The following is a 16707-nucleotide window of genomic DNA, read 5'->3' on the forward strand; positions in this document are numbered from 1 at the left end:
CACATTTATATAAATATTGTTTAATGTGCAACACAAACTGCCTGAATTTAAATACAAAGGAAAACGCGAAGACATTACTAGTCTTTTTATTTGTGGTTATGTTTTGTTTCTGCTTTAACTTTTCAAAAGCGCTCTTACGCAATAATACTTATTTTGAAATACTGATATGTCAATATGTACATACATTAAAAAAAAATGTTATGAAATTAAATAATATCTACAATGTTGAAACAACAAAAATGCCATCTTATGGCAATTTTTTTCAGTGTATAGTTTAAATTGTTTGTAAATATGTGTAGATAGGTACGTATGTAGTTTAATAATAGTATGTATAATAATTCACCTGTGTATCCGTCGACTTCTACAATTTCAACATTCTTTAAGGCAGTCTGATCATCATATATAACTGGCTCGGTATCGCTAAGAACTTCTTCGATGACGATGCCTTCCTCCTCAGTTATTTTCTTACTTTCTGTTTCAATAACTGTTTCGCCGTCTTCATTTTGTACCGATTTGAATGTAGTAACGAAAACTGGTTTTTCCGTTGTTAAGTGTTCGGGTGTGGGTTTTTCCTCTAATAAAGGTTTGTATATTGATGAAATGTTAATATCTATATATATATTTATGTTGTTCGTTTTTTTTTTTAGTTATATAAGTAAAAGTTTGCAACTGCCATTAAAAATGTTAGTTTATAAAATAATCGAGCTCATAGTGTACAAATACATTAAGAGATAGTGTAGTGCTGTAGTGTTGTATTGTGTAATCATCTTACCCTTGGTTTTGTGTAGTGTTTTGGTTTTCTTTTGTTTCGGTGTCTTTTCTTTTGGTGTCTTTTCATCGTCTAATTGACTAATATCGATTATATCAGCAATGCTATCATCACTAACGACACGTATAAGCGAATAGGGTTCTTTGCCTTCTTCCTCAATTGTTTGGATTTGATAAAATTCAGGTTCTGGCGATACTTCTTTCTTAAATGTTCTCGTTTTGGTTACTTTTTGTTTGGGTTTTCTATTTTTATCTATAATCTCCGAGACAATAATCTCCTCCGGCAACTCTTGCATTGGTGTCGGCGCAACAGTTTCACTTGTTGGCTGCTCCTCCGGGAAGGGCTCATCGTATTCTTGTACAGTCACTTTAGTTACAGGCATTTTTTCAAATTCTTCTATGGTTTCAACTTTTGTAATCTCCATTTTTGGTCCGTCAATTTTCTTAATAATTTTGGTTTTAATTACTTTTTTTGTCGGAGTGCCATCTTCCTTTTCTGACATGACAATCGTTTTTTGTTCTGGCATCTCTACGATAGATACTTCGTCGGTGGGTTTCTGCACACGAATTCTTTTCTTTAAACGTGCTTGTGATATTGTTTCGACAAACGGTTTTTCTTCAATACTGACAGTTGTTTCCGGTTGTTTATCCTCTTCTTCAACGGTTTCGATCTTGGTGATTTCCTCTTTATCACCCTTGACTTTTTTAATAACACGTGTGCGTATCTTCTTCTTCTTCGGTTTACCGTCTTCAGAGATGGTCTCAACCACACGCACCTCTTCGGGCATTTCTCGAACTTCCTCGGGTGTTTCCTCAACAGGAGTCTCTTCAACTGTGACTGTGGTTTCTGGTTGTTTGTCATCTTCTTCAACGGTTTCAATCTTTGTGACTTCTTGTTTACCACCCTTGACCTTCTTGATTACTCGTGTACGGATCTTCTTCTTCTTTGGTTTACCGTCTTCGGAGATGGTCTCTACCACACGCACCTCTTCGGGCATTTCTCTAACTTCTTCAGCTGCTTCCTCAACAGGAGTCTCTTCAATCGTGACGGTGGTTTCAGGTTGCTTATCATCTTCCTCAACGGTTTCGATCTTCGTGACTTCTTGTTTATCACCCTTGACCTTCTTAATCACACGAGTGCGTATCTTCTTCTTCTTTGGTTTACCGTCTTCAGAGATGGTCTCAACCACACGCACCTCTTCGGGCATTTCTCTAACTTCTTCAGGTGCTTCCTCAATAGGAGTCTCTTCAATCGTGACGGTGGTTTCCGGTTGCTTATCATCTTCCTCAACGGTTTCGATCTTAGTCACTTCGTGCTTATCACCCTTGACCTTCTTAATCACACGAGTGCGTATCTTCTTCTTCTTTGGTTTACCATCTTCGGAGATGGTCTCAACCACACGCACATCTTCGGGCATTTCTTCAACGGTCTCGAATGGAGTTTCTTCAACAATAATAGTGGTTTTAGGCTGCTTTTCATCTTCTTCAACAGTTTCGATCTTAGTGACTTCTTGCTTATCACCCTTAACCTTCTTAATAACACGAGTGCGTATCTTCTTCTTCTTCGGTTTACCGTCTTCGGAGATGGTCTCAACCACACGCACCTCTTCGGGCATTTCTCTAACTTCCTCGGGTGCTTCCTCAATAGGAGTCTCTTCAATCGTGACTGTGGTTTCAGGTTGCTTATCATCTTCCTCAACGGTTTCGATCTTAGTCACTTCTTGCTTATCACCCTTGACCTTCTTAATCACACGAGTGCGTATCTTTTTCTTCTTTGGTTTACCGTCTTCAGAGATGGTCTCGACCACACGCACCTCTTCGGGCATTTCTCTAACCTCTTCGGGTGCTTCTTCAACAGGTGTTTCTTCAACTGTGACTGTGGTTTCAGGTTGCTTATCATCTTCCTCAACGGTTTCGATCTTCGTGACTTCTTGTTTATCACCCTTGACTTTCTTAATTACACGAGTGCGGATCTTCCTCTTCTTTGGTTTACCGTCTTCGGAGATGGTCTCAACCACACGCACTTCTTCGGGCATTTCTCTAACTTCCTCGGGTGCTTCCTCAATAGGAGTCTCTTCAATCGTGACTGTGGTTTCAGGTTGCTTATCATCTTCCTCAACGGTTTCGATCTTCGTGACTTCTTGTTTATCACCCTTGACCTTCTTAATCACACGAGTGCGTATCTTCTTCTTCTTTGGTTTACCATCTTCGGAGATGGTCTCAACCACACGCACTTCTTCGGGCATTTCTCTAACTTCCTCGGGTGCTTCCTCAATAGGAGTCTCTTCAATCGTGACGGTGGTTTCAGGTTGCTTATCATCTTCTTCAACAGTTTCGATCTTAGTGACTTCTTGCTTATCACCCTTAACCTTCTTAATAACACGAGTGCGTATCTTCTTCTTCTTCGGTTTACCGTCTTCGGAGATGGTCTCAACCACACGCACCTCTTCGGGCATTTCTCTAACTTCCTCGGGTGCTTCCTCAATAGGAGTCTCTTCAATCGTGACTGTGGTTTCAGGTTGCTTATCATCTTCCTCAACGGTTTCGATCTTAGTCACTTCTTGCTTATCACCCTTGACCTTCTTAATCACACGAGTGCGTATCTTTTTCTTCTTTGGTTTACCGTCTTCAGAGATGGTCTCAACCACACGCACCTCTTCGGGCAGTTCTCTAACTTCCTCGGGTGCTTCCTCAATAGGAGTCTCTTCAATCGTGACGGTGGTTTCAGGTTGCTTATCATCTTCCTCAACGGTTTCGATCTTAGTCACTTCTTGCTTATCACCCTTAACCTTCTTAATCACACGAGTGCGTATCTTTTTCTTCTTTGGTTTACCGTCTTCAGAGATGGTCTCAACCACACGCACCTCTTCGGGCATTTCTCTAACTTCTTCAGGTGCTTCCTCAATAGGAGTCTCTTCAATCGTGACGGTGGTTTTAGGTTGCTTATCATCTTCCTCAACGGTTTCGATCTTAGTCACTTCTTGTTTATCACCCTTGACCTTCTTAATAACCCGAGTGCGAATCTTCTTCTTCTTTGGTTTACCGTCTTCGGAGATGGTCTCAACCACACGCACCTCTTCGGGCATTTCTCTAACTTCCTCGGGTGCTTCCTCAATAGGAGTCTCTTCAATCGTGACTGTGGTTTCAGGTTGCTTATCATCTTCCTCAACGGTTTCGATCTTAGTCACTTCTTGCTTATCACCCTTGACCTTCTTAATCACACGAGTGCGTATCTTTTTCTTCTTTGGTTTACCGTCTTCAGAGATGGTCTCAACCACACGCACCTCTTCGGGCATTTCTCTAACTTCTTCAGGTGCTTCCTCAACAGGAGTCTCTTCAATCGTGACTGTGGTTTCAGGTTGCTTATCATCTTCCTCAACGGTTTCGATCTTAGTCACTTCTTGTTTATCACCCTTGACCTTCTTAATAACCCGAGTGCGAATCTTCTTCTTCTTTGGTTTACCGTCTTCGGAGATGGTCTCAACCACACGCACTTCTTCGGGCATTTCTCTAACTTCCTCGGGTGCTTCCTCAATAGGAGTCTCTTCAATCGTGACGGTGGTTTCAGGTTGCTTATCATCTTCCTCAACGGTTTCGATCTTAGTCACTTCTTGCTTATCACCCTTAACCTTCTTAATAACACGAGTGCGTATCTTCTTCTTCTTCGGTTTACCGTCTTCGGAGATGGTCTCAACCACACGCACCTCTTCGGGCATTTCTCTAACTTCCTCGGGTGCTTCCTCAATAGGAGTCTCTTCAATCGTGACGGTGGTTTCAGGTTGCTTATCATCTTCCTCAACGGTTTCGATCTTCGTGACTTCTTGTTTATCACCCTTGACCTTCTTAATAACCCGAGTGCGAATCTTTTTCTTCTTTGGTTTACCGTCTTCGGAGATGGTCTCAACCACACGCACCTCTTCGGGCATTTCTCTAACTTCTTCGGGTGCTTCCTCAACAGGAGTCTCTTCAATCGTGACTGTGGTTTCAGGTTGCTTATCATCTTCCTCAACGGTTTCGATCTTCGTGACTTCTTGTTTATCACCCTTGACCTTCTTAATAACCCGAGTGCGAATCTTTTTCTTCTTTGGTTTACCGTCTTCGGAGATGGTCTCAACCACACGCACCTCTTCGGGCATTTCTCTAACTTCCTCGGGTGCTTCCTCAACAGGAGTCTCTTCAATCGTGACTGTGGTTTCAGGTTGCTTATCATCTTCCTCAACGGTTTCGATCTTAGTCACTTCTTGCTTATCACCCTTGACCTTCTTAATCACACGAGTGCGTATCTTTTTCTTCTTTGGTTTACCGTCTTCAGAGATGGTCTCAACCACACGCACCTCTTCGGGCAGTTCTCTAACTTCCTCGGGTGCTTCCTCAATAGGAGTCTCTTCAATCGTGACTGTGGTTTCAGGTTGCTTATCATCTTCCTCAACGGTTTCGATCTTAGTCACTTCTTGCTTATCACCCTTGACCTTCTTAATCACACGAGTGCGTATCTTTTTCTTCTTTGGTTTACCGTCTTCGGAGATGGTCTCAACCACACGCACCTCTTCGGGCATTTCTCGAACTTCCTCGGGTGCTTCCTCAATAGGAGTCTCTTCAATCGTGACTGTGGTTTCAGGTTGCTTATCATCTTCCTCAACGGTTTCGATCTTAGTCACTTCTTGCTTATCACCCTTAACCTTCTTAATAACACGAGTGCGTATCTTCTTCTTCTTCGGTTTACCGTCTTCGGAGATGGTCTCAACCACACGCACCTCTTCGGGCATTTCTCTAACTTCTTCAGGTGCTTCCTCAACAGGAGTCTCTTCAATCGTGACTGTGGTTTCAGGTTGCTTATCATCTTCCTCAACGGTTTCGATCTTAGTCACTTCTTGCTTATCACCCTTGACCTTCTTAATCACACGAGTGCGTATCTTCTTCTTCTTTGGTTTACCGTCTTCGGAGATGGTCTCAACCACACGCACCTCTTCGGGCATTTCTCTAACTTCTTCAGGTGCTTCCTCAACAGGAGTCTCTTCAATCGTGACTGTGGTTTCAGGTTGCTTATCATCTTCCTCAATGGTTTCGATCTTAGTGACTTCTTGTTTATCACCCTTGACCTTCTTAATCACACGAGTACGTATCTTCTTCTTCTTTGGTTTACCGTCTTCGGAGATGGTCTCAACCACACGCACCTCTTCGGGCAGTTCTCTAACTTCCTCGGGTGCTTCCTCAATAGGAGTCTCTTCAATCGTGACTGTGGTTTCAGGTTGCTTATCATCTTCCTCAACGGTTTCGATCTTAGTGACTTCTTGCATATCTCCCTTGACCTTCTTAATCACACGAGTGCGTATCTTTTTCTTCTTTGGTTTACCGTCTTCGGAGATGGTCTCAACCACACGCACCTCTTCGGGCAGTTCTCTAACTTCCTCGGGTGCTTCCTCAACAGGAGTCTCTTCAATCGTGACTGTGGTTTCAGGTTGCTTATCATCTTCCTCAACGGTTTCGATCTTAGTCACTTCTTGCTTATCACCCTTGACCTTCTTAATCACACGAGTGCGTATCTTCTTCTTCTTTGGTTTACCGTCTTCGGAGATGGTCTCAACCACACGCACCTCTTCGGGCATTTCTCTAACTTCTTCAGGTGCTTCCTCAACAGGAGTCTCTTCAATCGTGACTGTGGTTTCAGGTTGCTTATCATCTTCCTCAACGGTTTCGATCTTAGTCACTTCTTGTTTATCACCCTTGACCTTCTTAATCACACGAGTGCGTATCTTCTTCTTCTTTGGTTTACCGTCTTCGGAGATGGTCTCAACCACACGCACCTCTTCGGGCATTTCTCTAACTTCTTCAGGTGCTTCTTCAACAGCAGTTTCTTCAACTGTGGTTGTGGTTTCTGGTTGCTTATCATCTTCTTCAACGGTTTCGATCTTAGTGACTTCTTGTTTATCACCCTTGACCTTCTTGATTACTCGTGTGCGGATCTTCTTCTTCTTTGGTTTACCGTCTTCGGAGATGGTCTCAACCACACGCACCTCTTCGGGCATTTCTCTAACTTCTTCAGGTGCTTCTTCAACAGCAGTTTCTTCAACTGTGACTGTGGTTTCTGGCTGTTTGTCATCTTCTTCAACGGTTTCGATCTTAGTGACTTCTTGTTTACCACCCTTGACCTTCTTGATTACTCGTGTACGGATCTTCTTCTTCTTTGGTTTACCGTCTTCGGAGATGGTCTCAACCACACGCACCTCTTCGGGCATTTCTCTAACTTCTTCAGGTGCTTCTTCAACAGCAGTTTCTTCAACTGTGACTGTGGTTTCTGGCTGTTTGTCATCTTCTTCAACGGTTTCGATCTTAGTCACTTCTTGCTTATCACCCTTGACCTTCTTAATCACACGAGTGCGTATCTTTTTCTTCTTTGGTTTACCGTCTTCGGAGATGGTCTCAACCACACGCACCTCTTCGGGCATTTCTCTAACTTCTTCAGGTGCTTCTTCAACAGGAGTTTCTTCAACTGTTACAGTGGTTTCTGGTTGTTTGTCATCTTCTTCAACGGTTTCGATCTTAGTGACTTCTTGTTTACCACCCTTGACCTTCTTGATTACTCGTGTACGGATCTTCTTCTTCTTTGGTTTACCGTCTTCGGAGATGGTCTCAACCACACGCACCTCTTCGGGCATTTCTCTAACTTCTTCAGGTGCTTCTTCAACAGCAGTTTCTTCAACTGTGACCGTGGTTTCTGGCTGTTTGTCATCTTCTTCAACGGTTTCGATCTTAGTGACTTCTTGTTTACCACCCTTGACCTTCTTGATTACTCGTGTACGGATCTTCTTCTTCTTTGGTTTACCGTCTTCGGAGATGGTCTCAACCACACGCACCTCTTCGGGCATTTCTCTAACTTCTTCAGGTGCTTCTTCAACAGCAGTTTCTTCAACTGTGACCGTGGTTTCTGGCTGTTTGTCATCTTCTTCAACGGTTTCGATCTTAGTGACTTCTTGTTTGCCACCCTTGACCTTCTTGATTACTCGTGTGCGTATCTTCTTCTTCTTTGGTTTACCGTCTTCGGAGATGGTCTCAACCACACGCACCTCTTCGGGCATTTCTCTAACTTCTTCAGGTGCTTCTTCAACAGCAGTTTCTTCAACTGTGACTGTGGTTTCTGGCTGTTTGTCATCTTCTTCAACGGTTTCGATCTTAGTGACTTCTTGTTTGGCACCCTTGACCTTCTTGATTACTCGTGTGCGTATCTTCTTCTTCTTTGGTGCACCGTCTTCGGAGATGATCTCAACTACGCGCACCTCTTCGGGCATTTCTCTAACCTCCTCGGGTGCTTCTTCGACAGGTGTTTCTTCAACTGTGACTGTGGTTTCTGGCTGTTTGTCATCTTCTTCAACGGTTTCTATCTTAGTGACTTCTTGTTTGCCACCCTTGACCTTCTTGATTACTCGTGTGCGTATCTTCTTCCTCTTTGGTTTACCGTCTTCGGAGATGGTCTCAACCACGCGCACCTCTTCGGGCATTTCTCTAACCTCCTCGGGTACTACTTCAACAGGAGTTTCTTCAACTGCGACCGTGGTTTCTGGTTGTTTGTCGTCTTCCTCAACGGTTTCGATCTTCGTGACTTCTTGTTTATCACCCTTGACCTTCTTAATCACACGAGTACGTATCTTCTTCTTCTTTGGTTTACCGTCTTCGGAGATGGTCTCTACCACACGCACCTCTTCGGGCATTTCTCTAACTTCCTCAGGTGCTTCTTCAACAGGTGTTTCTTCAACTGTGACTGTGGTTTCTGGCTGTTTGTCATCTTCTTCAACGGTTTCGATCTTTGTGACTTCTTGTTTACCACCCTTGATCTTCTTGATTACTCGTGTACGGATCCTCCTCTTCTTTGGTTTACCGTCTTCTGAGATGGTCTCAACCACACGCACCTCTTCCGGCATTTCTCTAACTTCTTCAGGTGCTTCTTCAACAGGTGTTTCTTCAACTGTGACTGTGGTTTCTGGCTGTTTGTCATCTTCTTCAACGGTTTCGATCTTTGTGACTTCTTGTTTACCACCCTTGACCTTCTTGATTACTCGTGTACGGATCTTTTTCTTCTTTGGTTTACCGTCTTCGGAGATGGTCTCAACCACACGCACCTCTTCGGGCATTTCTCTAACCTCCTCCGGTGCTTCTTCAACAGGTGTTTCTTCAACTGTGACTGTGGTTTCTGGCTGTTTGTCATCTTCTTCAACGGTTTCGATCTTTGTGACTTCTTGTTTGCCACCCTTGACCTTCTTGATTACTCGTGTGCGTATCTTCTTTTTCTTTGGTTTACCGTCTTCGGAGATGGTCTCAACCACACGCACCTCTTCGGGCATTTCTCTTACTTCCTCCGGTGCTTCTTCAACAGGTGTTTCTTCAACTGTGACTGTGGTTTCTGGCTGTTTGTCATCTTCTTCAACGGTTTCGATCTTTGTGACTTCTTGTTTGCCACCCTTGACCTTCTTTATTACTCGTGTACGGATCTTCTTCTTCTTTGGTTTACCGTCTTCGGAGATGGTCTCAACCACACGCACCTCTTCGGGCATTTCTCTAACCTCCTCGGGTGCTTCTTCAACAGGTGTTTCTTCAACTGTGACTGTGGTTTCTGGCTGTTTGTCATCTTCTTCAACGGTTTCGATCTTTGTGACTTCTTGTTTGCCACCCTTGACCTTCTTTATTACTCGTGTACGGATCTTCTTCTTCTTTGGTTTACCGTCTTCGGAGATGGTCTCAACCACACGCACCTCTTCGGGCATTTCTCTAACCTCCTCCGGTGCTTCTTCAACAGGTGTTTCTTCAACTGTGACTGTGGTTTCTGGCTGTTTGTCATCTTCTTCAACGGTTTCGATCTTTGTGACTTCTTGTTTGCCACCCTTGACCTTCTTTATTACTCGTGTACGGATCTTCTTCTTCTTTGGTTTACCGTCTTCGGAGATGGTCTCAACCACACGCACCTCTTCGGGCATTTCTCTAACCTCCTCCGGTGCTTCTTCAACAGGTGTTTCTTCAACTGTGATTGTGGTTTCTGGTTGTTTGTCATCTTCTTCAACGGTTTCGATCTTTGTGACTTCTTGTTTACCGTCCTTGACCTTCTTGATTACTCGTGTACGGATCTTTTTCTTCTTCGGTTTACCATCTTCGGAGATGGTCTCAACCACACGCACCTCTTCGGGCATTTCTTTAACCTCCTCGGGTGCTTCTTCAACAGGTGTTTCTTCAACTGTGACTGTGGTTTCTGGCTGTTTGTCATCTTCTTCAACGGTTTCGATCTTTGTGACTTCTTGTTTGCCACCCTTGACCTTCTTGATTACTCGTGTGCGTATCTTCTTTTTCTTTGGTTTACCGTCTTCGGAGATGGTCTCAACCACACGCACCTCTTCGGGCATTTCTCTAACCTCCTCGGGTGCTTCTTCAACAGGTGTTTCTTCAACTGTGACTGTGGTTTCTGGCTGTTTGTCATCTTCTTCAACGGTTTCGATCTTTGTGACTTCTTGTTTACCACCCTTGACCTTCTTGATTACTCGTGTACGGATCTTCTTCTTCTTTGGTTTACCGTCTTCGGAGATGGTCTCAACCACACGCACCTCTTCGGGCATTTCTCTAACCTCCTCCGGTGCTTCTTCAACAGGTGTTTCTTCAACTGTGACTGTGGTTTCTGGCTGTTTGTCATCTTCTTCAACGGTTTCGATCTTTGTGACTTCTTGTTTGCCACCCTTGACCTTCTTGATTACTCGTGTGCGTATCTTCTTCTTCTTTGGTTTACCGTCTTCGGAGATGGTCTCAACCACACGCACCTCTTCGGGCATTTCTCTAACCTCCTCGGGTGCTTCTTCAACAGGTGTTTCTTCAACTGTGACTGTGGTTTCTGGTTGTTTGTCATCTTCTTCAACAGTTTCGATCTTCGTGACTTCTTGTTTGTCACCCTTGACCTTCTTGATTACTCGTGTACGGATCTTCTTCTTCTTTGGTTTACCGTCTTCGGAGATGGTCTCAACCACACGCACCTCTTCGGGCATTTCTCTTACTTCCTCAGGTGCTTCTTCAACAGGTGTTTCTTCAACTGTGACTGTGGTTTCTGGTTGTTTGTCGTCTTCTTCAACAGTTTCGATCTTTGTGACTTCTTGTTTATCACCCTTGACCTTCTTGATTACTCGTGTGCGGATCTTCTTCTTCTTTGGTTTACCGTCTTCAGAGATGGTCTCAACCACACGCACCTCTTCGGGCATTTCCCTAACCTCCTCGGGTGCTTCTTCGACAGGTGTTTCTTCAACTGTGACTGTGGTTTCTGGTTGTTTGTCATCTTCTTCAACAGTTTCGATCTTCGTGACTTCTTGTTTGCCACCTTTGACCTTCTTGATTACTCGTGTACGGATCTTCTTCTTCTTTGGCTTACCGTCTTCGGAGATGGTCTCTACCACACGCACCTCTTCGGGCATTTCTCTAACCTCCTCGGGTGCTTCTTCAACAGGTGTTTCTTCAACTGTGACTGTGGTTTCTGGCTGTTTGTCATCTTCTTCAACGGTTTCGATCTTAGTGACTTCTTGTTTGCCACCCTTGACCTTCTTGATTACTCGTGTACGGATCTTCTTCTTCTTTGGTTTACCGTCTTCGGAGATGGTCTCTACCACACGCACCTCTTCGGGCATTTCTCTAACCTCCTCGGGTGCTTCTTCAACAGGTGTTTCTTCAACTGTGACTGTGGTTTCTGGCTGTTTGTCATCTTCTTCAACGGTTTCGATCTTAGTGACTTCTTGTTTGCCACCCTTGACCTTCTTGATTACTCGTGTACGGATCTTCTTCTTCTTTGGTTTACCGTCTTCGGAGATGGTCTCTACCACACGCACCTCTTCGGGCATTTCTCTAACCTCCTCGGGTGCTTCTTCAACAGGTGTTTCTTCAACTGTGACTGTGGTTTCTGGCTGTTTGTCATCTTCTTCAACGGTTTCGATCTTAGTGACTTCTTGTTTGCCACCCTTGACCTTCTTGATTACTCGTGTGCGGATCTTTTTCTTCTTTGGTTTACCGTCTTCGGAGATGGTCTCTACCACGCGCACCTCTTCGGGCATTTCTCTAACCTCCTCGGGTACTACTTCAACAGGAGTTTCTTCAACTGTGACTGTGGTTTCTGGTTGTTTGTCGTCTTCCTCAACGGTTTCGATCTTCGTGACTTCTTGTTTATCACCCTTGACCTTCTTAATCACACGAGTACGTATCTTCTTCTTCTTTGGTTTACCGTCTTCGGAGATGGTCTCTACCACACGCACCTCTTCGGGCATTTCTCTAACCTCCTCGGCTGCTTCTTCAACAGGTGTTTCTTCAACTGTGACTCTGGTTTCTGGCTGTTTGTCATCTTCTTCAACGGTTTCGATCTTAGTGACTTCTTGTTTGCCACCCTTGACCTTCTTGATTACTCGTGTACGGATCTTTTTCTTCTTTGGTTTACCGTCTTCAGAGATGGTCTCTACCACACGCACCTCTTCGGGCATTTCTCTAACCTCCTCAGGTGCTTCTTCAACAGGTGTTTCTTCAACTGTGACTGTGGTTTCTGGCTGTTTGTCATCTTCTTCAACGGTTTCGATCTTTGTGACTTCTTGTTTACCACACTTGACCTTCTTTATTACTCGTGTACGGATCTTCTTCTTCTTTGGTTTACCTTCTTCGGAGATGATCTCAACCACACGCACCTCTTCGGGCATTTCTCTAACCTCCTCCGGTGCTTCTTCAACAGGTGTTTCTTCAACTGTGACTGTGGTTTCTGGCTGTTTGTCATCTTCTTCAACGGTTTCGATCTTTGTGACTTCTTGTTTGCCACCCTTGACCTTCTTTATTACTCGTGTACGGATCTTCTTCTTCTTTGGTTTACCGTCTTCGGAGATGGTCTCAACCACACGCACCTCTTCGGGCATTTCTCTAACCTCCTCAGGTGCTTCTTCAACAGGTGTTTCTTCAACTGTGACTGTGGTTTCTGGTTGTTTGTCATCTTCTTCAACGGTTTCGATCTTTGTGACTTCTTGTTTACCACCCTTGACCTTCTTGATTACTCGTGTACGGATCTTTTTCTTCTTTGGTTTACCGTCTTCGGAGATGGTCTCTACCACGCGCACCTCTTCGGGCATTTCTCTAACTTCCTCAGGTGCTTCTTCAACAGGTGTTTCTTCAACTGTGACTGTGGTTTCTGGTTGTTTGTCATCTTCTTCAACGGTTTCGATCTTTGTGACTTCTTGTTTACCACCCTTGACCTTCTTGATTACTCGTGTACGGATCTTTTTCTTCTTTGGTTTACCGTCTTCGGAGATGGTCTCTACCACACGCACCTCTTCGGGCATTTCTCTAACCTCCTCCGGTGCTTCTTCAACAGGTGTTTCTTCAACTGTGACTGTGGTTTCTGGCTGTTTGTCATCTTCTTCAACGGTTTCGATCTTTGTGACTTCTTGTTTACCACCCTTGACCTTCTTGATTACTCGTGTACGGATCTTTTTCTTCTTTGGTTTACCGTCTTCGGAGATGGTCTCTACCACACGCACCTCTTCGGGCATTTCTCTAACTTCCTCAGGTGCTTCTTCAACAGGTGTTTCTTCAACTGTGACTGTGGTTTCTGGCTGTTTGTCATCTTCTTCAACGGTTTCGATCTTAGTGACTTCTTGTTTGCCACCCTTGACCTTCTTGATTAGTCGTGTACGGATCTTCTTCTTCTTTGGTTGACCGTCTTCGGAGATGGTCTCTACCACACGTACCTCTTCGGGCATTTCTCTAACCTCCTCGGGTGCTTCTTCAACAGGTGTTTCTTCAACTGTGACTGTGGTTTCTGGTTGTTTGTCATCTTCTTCAACGGTTTCGATCTTTGTGACTTCTTGTTTACCACCCTTGACCTTCTTGATTACTCGTGTACGGATCTTCTTCTTCTTTGGTTTACCGTCTTCGGAGATGGTCTCTACCACACGCACCTCTTCGGGCATTTCTCTAACTTCCTCAGGTGCTTCTTCAACAGGTGTTTCTTCAACTGTGACTGTGGTTTCTGGTTGTTTGTCATCTTCTTCAACAGTTTCGATCTTCGTGACTTCTTGTTTATCACCCTTGACCTTCTTGATTACTCGTGTGCGTATCTTCTTTTTCTTTGGTTTACCGTCTTCGGAGATGGTCTCAACCACACGCACCTCTTCGGGCATTTCTCTAACCTCCTCGGGTGCTTCTTCAACAGGTGTTTCTTCAACTGTGACTGTGGTTTCTGGTTGTTTGTCATCTTCTTCAACGGTTTCGATCTTTGTGACTTCTTGTTTACCACCCTTGACCTTCTTGATTACTCGTGTGCGGATCTTTTTCTTCTTTGGTTTACCGTCTTCGGAGATGGTCTCTACCACGCGCACCTCTTCGGGCATTTCTCTAACCTCCTCGGGTGCTTCTTCAACAGGTGTTTCTTCAACTGTGACTGTGGTTTCTGGTTGTTTGTCATCTTCTTCAACAGTTTCGATCTTCGTGACTTCTTGTTTATCACCCTTGACCTTCTTGATTACTCGTGTACGTATCTTCTTCTTCTTTGGGTTACCGTTTTCGGAGATGGTCTCAACCACACGCACCTCTTCGGGCATTTCTCTAACCTCCTCGGGTGCTTCTTCAACAGGTGTTTCTTCAACTGTGACTGTGGTTTCTGGTTGTTTGTCATCTTCTTCAACGGTTTCGATCTTAGTGACTTCTTGTTTGCCACCCTTGACCTTCTTGATTACTCGTGTGCGTATCTTCTTTTTCTTTGGTTTACCGTCTTCGGAGATGGTCTCAACCACACGCACCTCTTCGGGCATTTCTTTAACTTCCTCAGGTGCTTCTTCGACAGGTGTTTCTTCAACTGTGACTGTGGTTTCTGGTTGTTTGTCATCTTCTTCAACAGTTTCGATCTTCGTGACTTCTTGTTTATCACCCTTGACCTTCTTGATTACTCGTGTGCGTATTTTCTTTTTCTTTGGTTTACCGTCTTCGGAGATGGTCTCTACCACACGCACCTCTTCGGGCATTTCTCTAACCTCCTCGGGTGCTTCTTCAACAGGTGTTTCTTCAACTGTGACTGTGGTTTCTGGCTGTTTGTCATCTTCTTCAACGGTTTCGATCTTAGTGACTTCTTGTTTGCCACCCTTGACCTTCTTGATTACTCGTGTACGGATCTTCTTCTTCTTTGGTTTACCGTCTTCGGAGATGGTCTCTACCACACGCACCTCTTCGGGCATTTCTCTAACCTCCTCGGGTGCTTCTTCAACAGGTGTTTCTTCAACTGTGACTGTGGTTTCTGGCTGTTTGTCATCTTCTTCAACGGTTTCGATCTTAGTGACTTCTTGTTTGCCACCCTTGACCTTCTTGATTACTCGTGTACGGATCTTCTTCTTCTTTGGTTTACCGTCTTCGGAGATGGTCTCTACCACACGCACCTCTTCGGGCATTTCTCTAACTTCCTCAGGTGCTTTTTCAACAGGTGTTTCTTCAACTGTGACTGTGGTTTCTGGTTGTTTGTCATCTTCTTCAACAGTTTCGATCTTTGTGACTTCTTGTTTATCACCCTTGACCTTCTTGATTACACGTGTACGGATCTTCTTCTTCTTTGGTTTACCGTCTTCGGAGATGGTCTCAACCACACGCACCTCTTCGGGCATTTCTCTAACCTCCTCGGGTGCTTCTTCAACAGGTGTTTCTTCAACTGTGACTGTGGTTTCTGGCTGTTTGTCATCTTCTTCAACGGTTTCGATCTTAGTGACTTCTTGTTTGCCACCCTTGACCTTCTTTATTACTCGTGTACGGATCTTCTTCTTCTTTGGTTTACCGTCTTCGGAGATGGTCTCTACCACACGCACCTCTTCGGGCATTTCTCTAACCTCCTCGGGTGCTTCTTCAACAGGTGTTTCTTCAACTGTGACTGTGGTTTCTGGTTGTTTGTCATCTTCTTCAACGGTTTCGATCTTTGTGACTTCTTGTTTACCACCCTTGACCTTCTTGATTACTCGTGTACGGATCTTCTTCTTCTTTGGTTTACCGTCTTCGGAGATGGTCTCTACCACACGCACCTCTTCGGGCATTTCTCTAACTTCCTCAGGTGCTTTTTCAACAGGTGTTTCTTCAACTGTGACTGTGGTTTCTGGTTGTTTGTCATCTTCTTCAACAGTTTCGATCTTTGTGACTTCTTGTTTACCACCCTTGACCTTCTTGATTACTCGTGTGCGTATTTTCTTTTTCTTTGGTTTACCGTCTTCGGAGATGGTCTCTACCACACGCACCTCTTCGGGCATTTCTCTAACCTCCTCGGGTGCTTCTTCAACAGGTGTTTCTTCAACTGTGACTGTGGTTTCTGGCTGTTTGTCATCTTCTTCAACGGTTTCGATCTTTGTGACTTCTTGTTTGCCACCCTTGACCTTCTTTATTACTCGTGTACGGATCTTCTTCTTCTTTGGTTTACCGTCTTCGGAGATGGTCTCAACCACACGCACCTCTTCGGGCATTTCTCTAACCTCCTCGGGTGCTTCTTCAACAGGTGTTTCTTCAACTGTGACTGTGGTTTCTGGCTGTTTGTCATCTTCTTCAACGGTTTCGATCTTAGTGACTTCTTGTTTGCCACCCTTGATCTTCTTTATTACTCGTGTACGGATCTTCTTCTTCTTTGGTTTACCGTCTTCGGAGATGGTCTCTACCACACGCACCTCTTCGGGCATTTCTCTAACTTCCTCAGGTGCTTTTTCAACAGGTGTTTCTTCAACTGTGACTGTGGTTTCTGGTTGTTTGTCATCTTCTTCAACAGTTTCGATCTTTGTGACTTCTTGTTTATCACCCTTGACCTTCTTGATTACTCGTGTGCGTATCTTCTTTTTCTTTGGTTTACCGTCTTCGGAGATGGTCTCTACCACACGCACCTCTTCGGGCATTTCTCTAACCTCCTCGGGTGCTTCTTCAACAGGTGTTTCTTCA

General features: G+C 44.4%; 1 protein-coding gene across 1 annotated transcript in view; it reads right to left on the reverse strand.

Moving 5' to 3' along the window:
• LOC105226995 (titin) overlaps positions 1-16707 on the reverse strand; it is a 358359-nt gene that overhangs the window by 30114 nt on the left and 311538 nt on the right. The window contains exons 46-63 of the mRNA XM_049458988.1: positions 15948-16577; positions 15393-15737; positions 15108-15182; positions 14478-14687; positions 13638-14267; positions 12663-13427; positions 11823-12032; positions 10698-11402; positions 10353-10487; positions 9723-10142; positions 8178-9092; positions 7758-7967; positions 6783-6917; positions 5523-6572; positions 2928-5312; positions 2100-2507; positions 773-1889; positions 344-574 (exon numbers count right to left, since the gene is read on the reverse strand). Coding sequence (XP_049314945.1) covers positions 344-574; positions 773-1889; positions 2100-2507; positions 2928-5312; positions 5523-6572; positions 6783-6917; positions 7758-7967; positions 8178-9092; positions 9723-10142; positions 10353-10487; positions 10698-11402; positions 11823-12032; positions 12663-13427; positions 13638-14267; positions 14478-14687; positions 15108-15182; positions 15393-15737; positions 15948-16577 — 10576 coding nt within the window. The remainder of the gene's footprint in view (positions 1-343; positions 575-772; positions 1890-2099; positions 2508-2927; positions 5313-5522; positions 6573-6782; positions 6918-7757; positions 7968-8177; positions 9093-9722; positions 10143-10352; positions 10488-10697; positions 11403-11822; positions 12033-12662; positions 13428-13637; positions 14268-14477; positions 14688-15107; positions 15183-15392; positions 15738-15947; positions 16578-16707) is intronic.

The sequence above is a fragment of the Bactrocera dorsalis genome, chromosome 5 (genome assembly GCF_023373825.1).
Source record: "Bactrocera dorsalis isolate Fly_Bdor chromosome 5, ASM2337382v1, whole genome shotgun sequence".
NCBI classification, from domain to species: domain Eukaryota; kingdom Metazoa; phylum Arthropoda; class Insecta; order Diptera; family Tephritidae; genus Bactrocera; species Bactrocera dorsalis.